We start from the raw sequence: 15,540 nt of genomic DNA, 5'->3' as shown, positions 1-15,540 counted from the left end.
AAAGAAAGAAAGAAAGAAAGAAAGAAAGAAAGAAAGAAAGAAAGAAAGAAAGAAAGAGAGAGAGAGAGAGAGAGAGAGAGAGAGAGAGAGAAGAAAAAGAAGAAGAAGGGGAGGAAGAGGAGGAGAAAAAAGAAAGAAAAGAAAGAGAAAGAAAGAAAGAAAGAAAGAAAGTGATTGACAACAATAAAGATGTTGAGACATGTTTGTAAAAGTTTTAGTGTTCTTTGAGAGAAAGCTTTAATTTTCACAATATACATTTGTTGGAGCTAAAGCAGACAAGTAACTTTTTAAAGGACTAATGGGTAACTATTATATCTTCTTTGGTTAGCTTTTTAGAAAGGAGAACATAGAAAACTTCTTCAAAGGTACACAAACACCCACACCCACTCCCCTTCCCTCCCATTCTCTCCCTCACTTCCAGACAGGGTTTCCCTGGGTAGCCTTGGCTGTCCTATCCTGGAACTTGATTAACTCTGTAGTCCAGACTGGCCTCAAACTCAAAGATTCATCTGCCTCTGCCTCCCAAGTTCTAGGATTAAAAGCATGTGCTACCATTGCCCATCTTTTCAAAGACTTTATTTGGAAGACTTTTTATTTGGTGGTTTTAAGTTTTGGGTTTGCTTTTTGTTTGGGGCTTTTTGGGAGTGCAGGGGTGGGGCCTGTGTACTGGAGGAGGTGGTATCGGCTAAGACAAGATCTCCATGTGTAGCCTGGGCTGTCCTAGAATTTGTTATGCAGACCAGGCTGGCCTAAGTGCTAAGATTAAACTTGTACAGTTTTTTGCCAGACTTAGAGACCATTTTAATGTGTAAAGGCCAGGCTTGGTAGGACATATCTACAACTCCAGAACTTGCAGGCTAGGTCAAAAGGATCACAAAGGATCACAAATTCAAGGTCTGTCTGAGCCTATCAGAATCCTGATTACTAACATAGATCCTGACTCAAAATACCTAGAATAAAACAACCTAAAAGACCCCCGCCTTTTTTTTAAGTATTTTTGTGAGATTATCATTTTTATATTACTTCAATAATACATTCTTTAAATATGGTCTACTTTTCAGATATTTTATCTTTATAATAGATTGTTTTATTTTGAGGTAGACTCACCTCAATATGAGCAAGCCTGGCACTGAATATGTAGCCCAGACTGGCCTTAAAGTTACAATCTCACCTCTGCCTTCCAAGTACTAGTCACAGGTGAGGGGACAACTCTCTATGGCTTATAGCTTGCTGTTTATTTAGCCCAGGCTGGCTTTGAACTTGTGATCCGTCTGCCTCTGCCTCCCAAGTGTTGGTGATTGCAGAGGTGTAGCCATATTCAACCTCACATGTTGATTTTCTGCTGATAATTAGAAACTTTCCAACCACAATAATTAAAAATAGTTATCTTGGAGGCTGGAGAGATGGCTCAGCAGTTAAGAACAGTGACTGCTCTTCCAGAGGTCCTGAGTTCAAATCCCAGCAATCACATGGTGGCTCAGAACCATCTGTGATGAGATTTGATACCCTCTTCTGGTGTGTCTGAAGACAGCTACAATGTACTTACATATAACAATAAATAAATCTTTTTTAAAAAAGACAGGTATCTTTGCCTTTTAAAAAAAAAAAACAAAAAACAAAGATAAAGTAATAGGGCTGGAGAGATGGCTCAGTGGTTAAGAGCACTGACTGTTCTTCCAGAGGCCCTGAGTTCAGTTCCCAGCAACCACATGGTGGCTCACAACCATCTGTAATGGGATCTGATGCCCTCTTCTGGTGTGTCTGAAGAAAGCGACAGTATACTCATGAATTAAAAAAAAAAAAAAAGAAACAAACAAAAACAAAACAAAAACGACTCTGTTTGGCCACATAGCAAGCTTGAGGACAGCTTGTATAATTGGAGTCCCTGTCTCAAAAAGAAAAGAGGAAAAAAAGTGACAATTCAAATTAAAATTGGGGGGGGGGAGTGGAGAAAGAAATAGATACCTGTGCAACTCCTTTCACATTTGAAATTATGTAATTTTTTGTCCTAGTTTAAAAACTGAAGCTCCTTTGGTCTCTAGTTACAAAACAGTGTACAGTTTGATGACAAGTGTTGTCACTGTGAGCTTTGGGTGGTATGCCTGAGATCACAGAACAGCACCATGAACAGGTTTGTGGTTTTGCTGCTATTGTATTCTGATGCATATATATCTCTTATTTTCTGGTTAGATTTATTCCCCTGACCACACAAGCAGTAGTTTTCCATCAAATCCATCAACACCAGTGGGATCTCCTTCACCTCTCACAGGTGGGTTTCTCTGTTATTCAGAATATGTGTAAGTCTTCTACTTGGAAAGATTTCTGAGTCAACAAAATTTCAATAAAATCCTATTTAAATTATGAAAATATTCTGACTTTGCTATACTTTGAAGAAATATTGAATTACTTATATGTATCTTCGCAGGTTTTTAAATAATGTGATGGTTTCCAATAACAATTATTATAGCTGGGTGGTGGTGACACATGCCTTTAATCCCAGGCAAAGGCAGGCAGATCTCTGAGTTCGAGGCTAATCCTGGTTCCAGGACAGCCAGGGCTACACTGATAAACCCTGACTAAAAACAAACAAAGCAAGCCTTTGTCTACTAGGCTTAGCCGGGGATGATAATGCAGGGTGTGCAGCGTTGGTGGGGCTGCCTAAGTGGTTCACTTTGTTTCCCTTTCTCCTGATTCTTAACATTAATTTTGATAAGTTCTAGAACTACCCTATGGGGTGAATATGTTGAGATACTATAATTATAAGTGACAATATTTATTTCATATTAGATAATATGAAAATATCTTTTAAACAATAATCCTAAAACTTTACCCATATTTTTCTAAGCAACTTTGGAGGGGTTGGACTTGCTGGAGAAAAATGTTTTGAAAGAGAGGTGTTACTGGACAAGTGAATTGGATCACTACATCCCTGCCTCCTCACCAGTCAGCCTCAGCAGCAGCTATGCTTTCCCAGTCTGGCCACAGTTACATCCAGCCTTATGCTCAGTTTCTTGAAGTCACAGCTTTTGCTGTCACCTGTGCTTTGTGTTAGCCCTGTGTCTCTACTCAGCCACGTTCCAGAGTGGACATGCCGAGTTGCAGCAGCTGCTTCAGGCTAGTGGCAGTCTGTGCCACTTTTTCAGACATCATGGCTTCAGCTGTCTAGTAAATGCTAAGCAGCTGTTGCCCACATAGGCAAGATGATGAAAGGCCCATTGACTTAGAATTGTTGTGTAACAGGGCTGAAGTTACAGAGAGAATGATGGAACTTAGCCCTGCTCACTATCTTGGCACTGTTTTACCAAAATTCTCAGCATAATTTTTGCCACAGCCTATTTTTACACTTTGTTATATGACCTGTCTGCCTTTACTCTACTTACTAATCATGGGAGAGGAGCCGGGAGCTCAGCCACTAAGAAGGCATGAGTGAAACTGAGAATGGTTAAGTCAAGTCTGAGGTCTCCTCCATTGGTAAGTGAGGCTTAGCTGATGATACTCTTTTTCCTGTAACTCAGGTAACTAATCAAAATGTAGACTGCTGATTGTGTGGTGGTAAACCTCCTTTGAATTCAACAGTTATAGAGAACCGTTGGCACATGCTGCTGCTGAAACACCAAATTAGAGTATTTATAAAGGCACATCTCCTGCTTCTTTGTCTAGTGTGCTTGTCTCTACTTCCCTTCTTTACCAGAACACCCTCACCATGAAAGAACAGAGACAGGATGAGAGGAAAAGCTCTAGATGATAAACATTCAAAGTCAAAAGAAAAGGAAACAGCAAACCAGCGCTCCTGCTGTGGAGATTGCTTTGTACCTTATGTGGCCTTGATCTGTTACCTGGAATGAGTAGGTTATCCCCAGTTAGCCCTGTTTCCTGCGTTCAACCAACAGTCAGAGTCATCACAGGATTTGTGAGCATAGACCCACAGGCAACAGATTGCCACAGGCAGCTTCATGGCTGTCAGTCTTAAATAAATACACCTCATCTTCCTCCGGAACTTTCCAAACCAGAAGCATGCATTTTTATGTATATTTATGAGGGAGCTTCTGAGACACTGTACTAATGGCTGGGCTATAAGTCTCGATGAAGACCAAAATGACCTTAAACTCTGCCTGCCTCTGCCTCCCAGGTGCTGGGCTTAAAGGCCTGTGAGCATTTGTTCTTAAGTGACAAGAAGCCCATTGCAGGATAGCTAGAAATCTGCATATCAGAGTTCCTGCTTTGTCTTCTAGCATGTCCTTCTGACAGCTTTGAGACACCACAAACAGTATCCAATAGAAGAAAATAAGACCTTTTGATTTTTATTTATTTATTTATTTTTTTGGAACGGTGTCTTTTAAGAAATCTTTTCCAGAAACCTCTCCTATAGACTTAACCTCATGCTTCATTGGCCATCACGGGGCCTGCCTCAGTTGCCTGCATCTGCAATAGAACTGACATGTTTATCTTAGGTGTTAAGATTTATTCAGAGTTGGGATAGAATTACTCTGTGGCATTCAGACAGAACAGGCTGACCCTTCAGCCCTTGAACAAACGTAGTACTTTGGCAACAAGGTGAAAGGGAAATGGCTGTGCCTGCTACAATTCGGAAGTGGCACATTTATGTTGGGAGACAGGCAAGCAGAACATTCCTTGACTTTCTTTACCTTCATATGGAATATAGATGGGGAATGTCTGTAATGTTAGAACCTTGTACCAGTCCTCAGAACCTCACAGTAAAAGTTGGGTCTAAGTTTATGTTAGTTTAATCAAAACATTATGTTGTGTACAACATCTGTGAGCATGCCCAGTATAAAAGACTTGCCTTACTTGAGCAAGTTTCCAGTCGAGATGAGAAAATAAAGCCACAGAACTGACACTGAGTTGTGGTCAGATTAGGGCACAGGTTTCATGAAGTGAAATTTAATAAGAGGAAAGTGGCTTTTGTGAGTCTAAAGGGAAGCGCACAGTACAGATCTGCACATGAGAAAGTGCCTGCCCTCCTCTTCTAATCATTTGCTGAGAGGGCAACTGGGTGTGTTGTGGTAAACTGTAAGGATTAGAATTCCAGTAGGGTATGGTAGAGGCCCATGAAGGCTTGAGTTTAGGGTGATGTTACAAAGAGAAACTATTGGGGACCTGGAATAAGAGAAATAACTGGAGCCACAAGTTGTGTACACCTTTAATCCCAGCACTCAGGAGGCAGAAGGCAGGTGGATTTCTATGAGTTTGAGGCCAGCCTGGTCTACATAGTAAGTTCCAGGCCACCCACAGGTACATAGTAAGACATTGTCTCAGAAACAAGAGAGAGAGAGAACTAGCAAATGAACTAAAGCCTAGAAGTACCCTGAGCTATAGAGGAAGGCGTATCCATCCATTCTCTTAGTTTATGAACCAGTTGTACTTCCTAAGCCCTGATGAGAGTAAGAGCAGATCAGAAACACTGCATACATTTACATTGTTCCCAGAAATAATTCAGCTCTAACCCTGGTCACTACCTAACTTGCTTCTTTTAAATGTTCAACAAATTTTAACAAGTGAATTCTCTATAATTCTTCTAAACTAAGATCTATATTTTAGAGTGGCTAGTTAGTAAACAAACAACCACAGGACAGTTACAGAAATTGTTTCCCACAAAGTATGTGGTCTCCTTGTGGACATGTCCACCACCAAACATAAAGTGATGTGCTCAGGCAGGGAAGATAGCCTGTTCTAAGTCACACCAAGACTTCCAGCTCCTGCACTTCATTTTCTCTATTCTCCTGTGTCCAACAGTTGGTAATTACATGCTAGAGGCACCAGTATGATTCTAAATTTAACCTCTGTATTTTGCCCTCAAGCTAATTTTACAAAGAAATGAAACTACAGCTCTATCTAATATCAGATGCGTGCTAGCTAACATTATGGTGTGTCTAGACTCTGATCCCCACCTCACTCAGAGGTCTCATTCATAGCCAAAAAGGCACCAGTGCTCCAAGACTGCCTAGATTTTTATATATTTACTGGTCGTTGTTGTTGTTGTTGTTGTTACATTTGAATCTATACACAGAAGGAGACGTATTAATATTCTCCCAAGAAAGACTTAGCTTGATGACATACTTTCATATCTCTTAAGATCATCTTTATAAGACAGATTAAAGTAAAAGTGATTGTTTATTAAATTTTTGTCTATAGCCCTAAAAGGGATCAAACCCAGGGACTTGCACTTTCTAGGCAAGCATTCTACCACTGAACTACATCCCCAGCCTCCACTAAATGCCTGTACTCTCAATTTTACCAGATAATTATGGTGATTTCTGAACTAGCTTTGTCTTATATAACTGTATGTTATCCCATTTGATCAACAACATAAAATATTAGGTAACTAGTATAGTTATAGAACCTTTGATCATGAAGTATAGCTCAGAACTTGTATGACTTTCAAAGAGATAAATTTGTCACTGATTAGCCCTGCTAATATTCTATTTTAACTTCGTGATGTAACAGTGGATAGCCCATTCTATAACAACAACAGCAGCAGCCGCAATAATAATAACAGTAATAATAGTGTGGATGGTCCAGTCGATAACAGTACCAACAACAAAGTAAGTTTAAGTATGTGTAGTTTTTATATATAGTTAAATGGATAATTTTTAACAGTAGATATTTGCATGGTTTGTTTATATCACTATCTAAAAATAGCTGGGGAATATAGTTAATGAGTGATAGAACATTTGCCTAACATGTTTGAGTCCCTGGCTCAGTTCCCAAATGCACATATAGTCTTCTGAGTACAGGTTTCTCATGTGAATGATGCAATGTGTCCCTCTGCATCCTCAAAGCTAAGCTCATGAGGACGCACAGAAGCTACCTGCTTGGTAGAGCATTTGTGTGCCTACGGACTGTCCTGTCTTCAAACATTTCACAACGCCCGATATGATATGGCTCCAGACACAGGAGTTGTAAGAAGACTGGGCCAAAATGATTGGAATTTTTTTTTTCAATAATTTGGGATCTTTAGCTCATGATAACTCCTCACCTAAAAATTTTTTAGCTAGTACACCCAGTGCATTTTATTTTAGCCTTTAAAACTGCTTTATCTGTGTACTATCAGAAGATGCACATGAACATGTGTATCTCTTTAAGTTGAGAAATGCTACTTCATTTGGAAATGTACTCCCTCCCCAGAGGAAAAATCAGTTATCAACTATTATAGCAGTTATTGTAGCAGCAATCACAACAGCATTGCTACTCAATTGAAACCCAGCCAGAGCATGGTGGCACACACCTTCAATCCCAGCACTGGGGAGGTAGAGGCAGGTGGATCTATGTTGTGATTTTTCAGGTCACCCAAGGCTACATAGTGAGATTCTGTCTCAAATGAAAAAAAAAAAAAAGCCAGTTATGAGATGTGGATGGTTAAGCAAGTTATGGTACAGAGAAACAGGTAATATTAATGTCATTTATCAAAGACTGTTAAATCATGGTGAAGAAGCAAACATTTTTTAAAGGATGTACATGTGTGTAGACAAAGTCTAAAGAACATATTATTTTCTTTAATAATATATTCTTAATATATTTTCCTGGGAGTTTTACAGGTTTTTTTTTCCTATTTACTCAATTTACTAAATTGGCATATGAAAAGAATTGTCCAGGGTTTTATGCTTATAAGCTGCTAATAATATGCTGAAGGGTAAACAAGGTTGTCATTATTTATGATTACTAAGTATCTTTACCCTTTCCTTAACATTACTATGACACAGAGTTAATCCATACATGTGAATGCTTTTTGGTTTAACAGGTACCAGTCAGTGGCCCAGAGCTGGAGGGCAAGCTCCTTCATCTCCAAGCTATGAAAACTCACTTCACTCCCTGGTAAGGACATTTCACTGATCTTTACAGGTGTTACAGAATTTTGCTTTATAGTACAAAAGAGTTTTTTTTATTGTTGATTTTATTATTGTTGTTGGTAGTGGTTTTCTTGTTGTTACTAAATCTTCTGTAACAATGAAGAAGCAGTAGGCTAGCATTACACACGAATTCTTTGCTACCACATGACCTGATTTACAATATGACATTTTGGGTATCCTTATTGCCATCTGCTTTTGGGGATATTAGATTTATCCAGGCAACTGGAATTAAAGGAGTATGAAGGATTTTTGTTTCTTTGAAAAATATGATTTAATATTTCTATACTGTCAGTGTTTATATGTAAGGGGAAATTTACCAAAAAAAAAAAAAAAGACAGTTAAAAATCAAATCCATTATTTCATAATGATGCCTTTATATTTATATTGGACTTTTACATTAATGTATTACTATTATTGAAGTTTTTTTATATTTTCTTGTAATAAAAATGTACAAATCAAACATCTACAACATTGCTTGCCAGACAAGTAGGACAGTAGAGGAGCTGTCATGGTTCTAGTGCTCCAAGGTAGAGAATCTATGAGAGAATGTTTACTACTGTTGCTTTGGTGTGTTTACATTTATAACCCAGAATCACAAAATATAATAAAAAATAAGCAAATGCATGTGATCTGGTGAATTCTAAGTCACGTATCATTCAGTAATTCTATGTTCCAAACAGAAACACTCTTTTTCTGTGCCTAACAAAATATTTTAAGTTGAGGGAACATTGTCTTCTCACATATTTTGCAAGAAACCCCAAGCATTGTGTGCCGTTTAGATGCTAACCTTGTGAGTCCCTATTAAATCTGAACCTTTTCAGAACTCAATACAAGTAGATCTTGCAGACCTCCACATTAACTTTACTAACAGGTTACCAACAAGCACATCAGCTATTTCCTCGACTCTGTTGGAGTTAATCTTAACCTGTGCTTTGCCTCCTGTTCTGTCTTGACTTTGCCAGAAAAATCGAGTTGAGCAGCAACTTCACGAGCATTTGCAAGATGCAATGTCCTTCTTAAAGGATGTCTGTGAGGTACTATTTCATTTAGATGGTGCCTTTTTTGTGTGTTTAAATTACTTATACATCCCTTACTCATGTAAAATTATCAAGCTGTACAGACTCCAACACTGAGCATTGCAGCTCTTGTAGCAGTGTGTAGAAGTAGACTTTTGTCTTGTTTATAATGACTTCCTTTTAGAGCTGTACTGGCATGTGCTTTTGGTTTTCAGAATTCTAATGTGTTTGTGTATAAAGCATGTGTGACCCATGGGTAGTGGATGTCTTTCCTTCAGTTTTGCTAAAGAGCTTAGCTGGATGTACACCATTGAAGATAGGTGTGTTCTACTCACCTAAAACTTAAGCTAAATAGATTTGAGTGCCTTTCCCCAAATTGACATCTTTCAGAGACCATTCTACAGTTTTTCCCTTTCTATCAGCTGTAATTGAGTATTGACATAGAAGACTTCATGCATTATAGAAGCTAAAAGAAATAACCTCATGAGAGATTGGTAAATTCATCTTCTAAAGCAGTGACTTGTATCTGCAGCTTTGAAAATTCATCATAGTCTGAAAAGAGCTGCCTTTTTTTGTTGTTGAAGTTCAGGTAGTTGGTTTTGAAACTAGTTGATACTGCATTGCACTTGCTGCCTTCTGTATATCCCTGAATAGAAGATGTAGCAGCTTAGTAAATTGTATAGCTACCCTGCTGGTAACGCCTCTCCTCCCCGTGTTGTTTTCAACCCTTACAGCAGTCTCGAATGGAAGACCGCTTAGACCGGCTGGATGATGCTATCCATGTGCTACGGAACCATGCAGTTGGGCCTTCTACCAGTCTGCCTACTAGCCACAGTGATATTCACAGTTTGTTGGGACCATCCCATAATGCATCAATTGGAAACCTCAATTCAAACTATGGAGGATCAAGCCTTGTTACAAATAGTCGATCAGCTTCAATGGTAAGTCATGGTCATCTTATATGCAACAATCCATATTATCCAATTTTTTTTTTCATGAAATTTTAGAGAAAAGAGATGGGGGGATATCTCTTGAATTGAAAGTTAAAAGGAGTCCTTTAAGTTTTCCTTTATTGTCTTCAATAGAGTCATTGGCTGCTGTTGGGCCTGTCAAATTCTGCTGTGGCCACATACAAAATGAAGAAACTTTAGTACAGAGATCTGTTAGCGTCAGCCAGGTCTTTTTTCCTGATATATAATTGGAATGGCAGTGTATGCCTTAGATAGCAAATAGGAAGAATGAATAGCAAAGTGTGTGACGTGAGAGACTGAGTTTTACAAGCCCTGTCTAGTTGGGGCTGTTAGCTGGGGCCGTGTCACAAGCCTGTCATCTCAGCTATTCCAGAGGTTCATCCAGGAGAAGAGTAGGTTCAAGGCTAGTTTGGGGAACTTGTGAGACCCTATTTCAAAGTAAAAAGGAGGCTGGAGATGTGGCTCAGTGGTAGAGCACATCCATATTATGTATGAGGCCCTAGGTTCAGTCTTTAGTACCACAATTTAGAAAAACATGCTAATCTAGGAAGGCATTTTCTTTTTTTTTTTTTAAAGATTTATTACATGTAAGTACACTGTAGCTGTCTTCAGACACTCCAGAAGAGGGCGCCGGATCTATTCTATTTACAGATGGTTGTGAGCCACCATGTGGTTGCTGGGAATTGAACTCAGGACCTTCAGAAGAGCAGTCAGTGCTCTTAACCGCTGAGCCATCTCTGCAGCCCCAGGAAGGCATTTTCTTAATTCAGAAAAATTTTCTAGACTAGGAAAGCTGTTTGTTACTATCTGGAATTTGACTTCAGTTACAAAAAAGTTTAAAAGTGAAACTTAATTTGTATAGGTACAAATTTAGGCTCTTTCCCAAATAAAGGGGAAAAACTGATATAAGGGAGCAATTTTATATTAATCCCCTCAGAATAAAATAATTTAATCTGTTTTTTAAAAACATGATAAGAATAGACTTCTAAAGTCATATATATCAAAAAAATCTGTGTTGAATATCTTGCATTATTATTTTTATCCAAATCATCTTTTAAAGATTCATTTTGCGCCTGCTGTATAACTGATACCATGTGTTTGCGTGTTTATTCCATGGTTTTTAAAGCTCATTGAATGCTATAAAATATTTTTCTGTGAAACAGATTTTGAGCTATGGGATCAAGGCTAAAACTTGGGTATCGCCACAGCACTTAAGTGCTCAAATGCTGGGGCCCTAGTTTCTGTAGAGTACGGTTTGTGCTAAGCCCCCACATTCGTATATCTGACTGCCACAAAAATTCATATTAGATCTCCACATAAAGCAGCAAACAGCTGCCTGGTCTCTGGTCTCTGATCTCAGGATTTCCATCTTGGGCCTTAGCAGTTAGGGATGCTGTTTTCTGTTTTGTTTTGTTATTGTTATTGTTATTGTTTTGTCTTGGGTGTCAGAAAATATTGGATTCTTAACTACCTTCTAAATATGTCTTTCTGATAAACTAATATAAAAACATTTGAGAATTATTAAACTCAGATATGAATTGTCAATGCCATAACTATTAGGAAAAAAAAAGTTGAGCCAGACTTGGTGACACATGCCTTTAATCCTAGCACCTGAGAGGTAGAGGCAGATAGATATCTAAATTCAAGGCCAGCTACTGCTACATTGAGAAATCTTGTCTCAAAAAGAAGAAATTTTAGTGGTACAGTAAAACTAGTAACATGGCATTTTGCATCTATAAATATAGAAAAGCAGATTATTAGTAAGTTGCTAATAGGCTAGAGAGTGACTTGAAAATCATATTCTTGAATCTCAGGTTGGCCTTATTGATAGCACTTGCAATTTTGTATTTCTCCCCTTTTAAACATTTTATCTTCTTGCTATTAATAAGACACTCACTTTGTAGCACCTGCTGGCCTCCAACTCACAAAGGTCTGCATGCATCTGCCTCCCAATGTAGAGATATTCTGATGAAGAAAAGCCTCATAGTATTCTACAAAGAGGGAACTTCTAAAGAGTAGTGTGAGTCTGGCTCTTTGGGAGCACTGTTCAGGCCATGGCAGTTAAGCCCAAGCTGCTGCTCAGTGTGTATAAGATTTTGTCAGTTCTTACTATCTTTAGAGGGCACAGGACTGCTAAATCAGTTGCCTCCAGTGTCTAACGTCTCTAATATATACATATTAATATGCAGTCAGCAGTACTTTCGTTATAGAGATCATACATTGCTACAGGGCCTATACTCAGAAAGCATCTGACACAATCTGACCCCCTTGGTGAGCCAGTGCTCATCTCTCATCCTCCCAAGGTCAGCTTGTTAGGTGTGAGTCTTGACTTAAGACCAAAGGATGGAATAGATAGGTGATCACAGCTAGGCACAGCCTTGCTCATGTGCTTAGGACCCACCTTGTACTTACAAGATGTTTGATTTAGAGAGACATTTTTGTGTCTATTTCATTCAGCTTCAAGAATCTCTTTTTATTGTCCTTCATGACCATATATTCTCATTGTGAAAAGAAAACCTGGTTTTAGGTACTAAAACTACTTTCCGTACTTTTTCTTTAACAGTAAATATTTGACATCTAAGAATAGTTGTTTGTAAAATGACCACAGAAGTAATATTTACTGTAGGATTTATAAATATATTTCTTAAAAACATTTCATTTTCATCACTCTATCTACAACTCAGAGTAGTTATCCTGATGACGCAAGTATCTTCAGAAACTCACTAGACATTTAAATACTATTTTGTTTGTGCAATAGGTTTATTCGAAGAGCATCACTGTAGGTGAGTATCCCAACTGTAGGTTTAAACATGATACTACTTTCTTTTCTAGCATTTGGAAAAGATTGAGCTTACATTCACCGTGAAGGGAAAGAAAGGCATGGTAGCTATCTTAAGCTTTGCATACTATATGATCTCTGTCACACTACTTGACTCTGTGGTGAGAATAAGGATTGAGTCTAGGGCATGCTTGATGGGAAAGCACTCCAATATCGAGCTCCACCTGCATCCCTACAGCAACTCAATCCTGACATTGTAAAATAAAAGAGCCTTTGACAATATGTGGGAAAAGAACACAACTAAATTCTAGTATCATTATTATAGAGATGGGATCCTTTTTTAAACTAAGAAACAAGATTTATCCATGGACCTCCTGTGTCGGTTCCTTACTTTGATCATAAGTTGACTTATCAGTATATAAAATCGGGATTGGTATGGTTTTGATTTGGGGTTTGGGTTTTCTTTTTTGTTCTTGTTTGTTATCCTTTTTCTTGATTCCCCCCCCCCCCCGGGGAAAAGTCTCAACTATATAGCCTTGACTGGCCTGGAATTCACGATATAGACTAGGCTAGCACTGGTCTTGAACTTAGAGATCCTGCCTCTGCCTCCTAAGTGCTGGAATTAAAGATGTAAGCCACCACAATCAGCCACTACTTTGGGTGTTTTAAGATGAGCCAAGATGCACTGAAATGGAAGAAAAGTTGATGACATAAATGAAAACAACCTAGCAGAGCATGGGGGAACCAACCCAACCAGTATCAGATAGGTGATAGCAGTAGCTCATCTCCTGGGCCTTCAAAGCAAATAGATGAGTGAGCAAAATGACTGTTACTATAAAGTCTATATGCATCTCATTTAACTAAACCAAAGTCCCTCTAGGTCTGTGTGATCTGGAGAGGGTACAGACACCCCTTTAGTCCCAGCAGACAGAGGCAAGGAGATTCCTTAAATTCAATGCCAGTATGGCATAGAGTAAGTTTCAGGTTAAGAAAGCTTAGATCCAGGCATGGTAGTACATGCCTTTAATACCAGTACTCAAGAGTCAGAGGCATGCAAACCTAGTTCTATTCCATCAGTTCTGTTCAGTCAGTTGAAGTCAGTGCAGTGGAGTAGAGTCAGTCAGTTCAGTTGAGTCAGTGAGCTGAGAGGCTGTGAAGTAGAGTTCAGAGGCAATTTTTATAGGGGCAGTTTTACAGAGACAAGTTAGACACAGGTGAAGTCAGATGAGCCAGAAGATTAGAAGAGATTGCCAGAGTTAGTTTGAGGCCAAGCAGAGCAATTTGAAGAGGGTTTTAGGCTAGAACAGCTAAGATGAACGAGCCAGCCAGACTTCAGAAATAACTAGAAAAGGTGAGCTTATTCAGCAGTAAACTTCCTAAATGACAGTTACATCAGGTGAGTAGAAGTTACTTTTACAAGAATTAAAGAGGGGGCTGGAGAGATGACTCAGCGTTAAGAGCACTGACTGCTCTTCCAAAGGTCCTGAGTTCAAATCCCAGCAACCACATGGTGGCTTATAACCATCAGTAATGATATCTGACGCCCTCTTCTGGTGTGTCTGAAGACAGCTGCAGTGTACTTACATATAATAATAAATAAATTTAAAAAAAAAAAAAAAGAATTAAAGACGTTTAGTCACAAAGGGTTTTTAACATATTCTAGCTATGTAATGAACGTAGAAATTAAATTATCTGAGAGATAAATTACATTTTATAAAAAGAGCTGGGAATGAAGGATCCCTCTTGTTTAAATAATTGGGGTAGCCCTCAGACATCTTTTTAATGTTTGCTTTTAATTTTAGAATTATTTTCATTTACTTAATTTACTACTCTCTATTTCTATTTTTTATTTCTCCATACCTGCCTTAATCAAATATAAAACATGAGTCTGTCTTAAGCACATTAAAGAGATTTATATTCACTTTAAAATAGGGTTTAGAAATACCAAAAATATCAGAATTTACTTTTAGTTTTACTTTCATTTATTTAATATAAGAATTAACCACTAGTGAGAGTTTAAACAGAAACTTTAAAAACCAAAAAAGTGGAATTATCAATTTTATTTGGAAATGCCACAGATGCTTCTGCAGGGTAAGGCTACTATTTATAGCATGAATGTGAATACCTGTGCCCGTCGAGGTAGCACCCTGCAAGTGCCCTTGTCCTTCACCAAACATCCGTCAGACAGTGAGCTCAGCTGCAGACATACCAAGCAAGATGGAAGTCATCGTGTACTCAAATTAACAAGGTACCCCTGCAGTTGTCACCAGACGGCATAATCCTGAAGAACTGAGGTTAAAAATGAAAGGAGAAAAATGATTTAACAAAGTTGTCCTCTGACTTCTAAGTATGTATTGTAGTGTGCAGTCATAAGAAACAACATTTTTTAAATTCTTAAAAGGTCTTTATTAATGGTACAAATGATTTTTTTTCCATGGGTCTCTTACTTTCATTATTACAAGACCTGTGGAAATTTAATACAGGCATTTTTCTTAATTATTTTTTTGGTATCCCTTGAGGGTTTTGAAGTCAAAGAAATGGAATAATATTTTATTCTTAGTTTTCTTGGCCTTTTGTCAACTGAACTAAAATAAAATAGAAATCTTTATGTGAGGCAAGTTGGCTGGTCATGATTGCAGATTCATTATATATATATATATATATATATATATACAAACTTTTATTTGCCAGAGTGATGTCATATGCTTTTTTTTTAGATTTTTTCTTTTTTTTCTTTTTTTAACTTATTTTATTAGATATTTTCTTCATTTACATTTCAAATGCTATCCCAAATGTCCCCTATACCCTCCCCCCACCCTGCTCCCCTGCCCACCCACTCCCACTTCTTGGCCCTGGTGATCCCCTGTATGGGGCATATAAAGTTTGCAAGACCAAGGGGCATCTCT

The 15,540-nt window shown here is 38.2% G+C and overlaps 1 protein-coding gene across 10 annotated transcripts in view; it reads left to right on the top strand.

Moving 5' to 3' along the window:
• Tcf12 (transcription factor 12) overlaps nucleotides 1-15,540 on the top strand; it is a 263,062-nt gene that overhangs the window by 227,861 nt on the left and 19,661 nt on the right. For 5 of the 10 annotated variants that reach the window (XM_021206102.2, XM_021206104.2, XM_021206109.2 and 2 more), the window contains 4 exons: nucleotides 2,191-2,269; nucleotides 7,760-7,833; nucleotides 8,831-8,902; nucleotides 9,619-9,825. In XM_021206102.2, coding sequence (XP_021061761.1) covers nucleotides 2,191-2,269; nucleotides 7,760-7,833; nucleotides 8,831-8,902; nucleotides 9,619-9,825 — 432 coding nt within the window. The remainder of the gene's footprint in view (nucleotides 1-2,190; nucleotides 2,270-7,759; nucleotides 7,834-8,830; nucleotides 8,903-9,618; nucleotides 9,826-15,540) is intronic. The other 5 variants (XM_021206106.2, XM_021206111.2, XM_029543008.1 and 2 more) reach the window with 1 other exon arrangement.

The sequence above is a fragment of the Mus pahari genome, chromosome 10, assembly GCF_900095145.1.
Source record: "Mus pahari chromosome 10, PAHARI_EIJ_v1.1, whole genome shotgun sequence".
Classification (NCBI taxonomy): domain Eukaryota; kingdom Metazoa; phylum Chordata; class Mammalia; order Rodentia; family Muridae; genus Mus; species Mus pahari.
The sequence above is the reverse complement of the archived record's forward strand: the minus strand, read 5'-3'. Positions and strand labels throughout refer to the sequence as shown.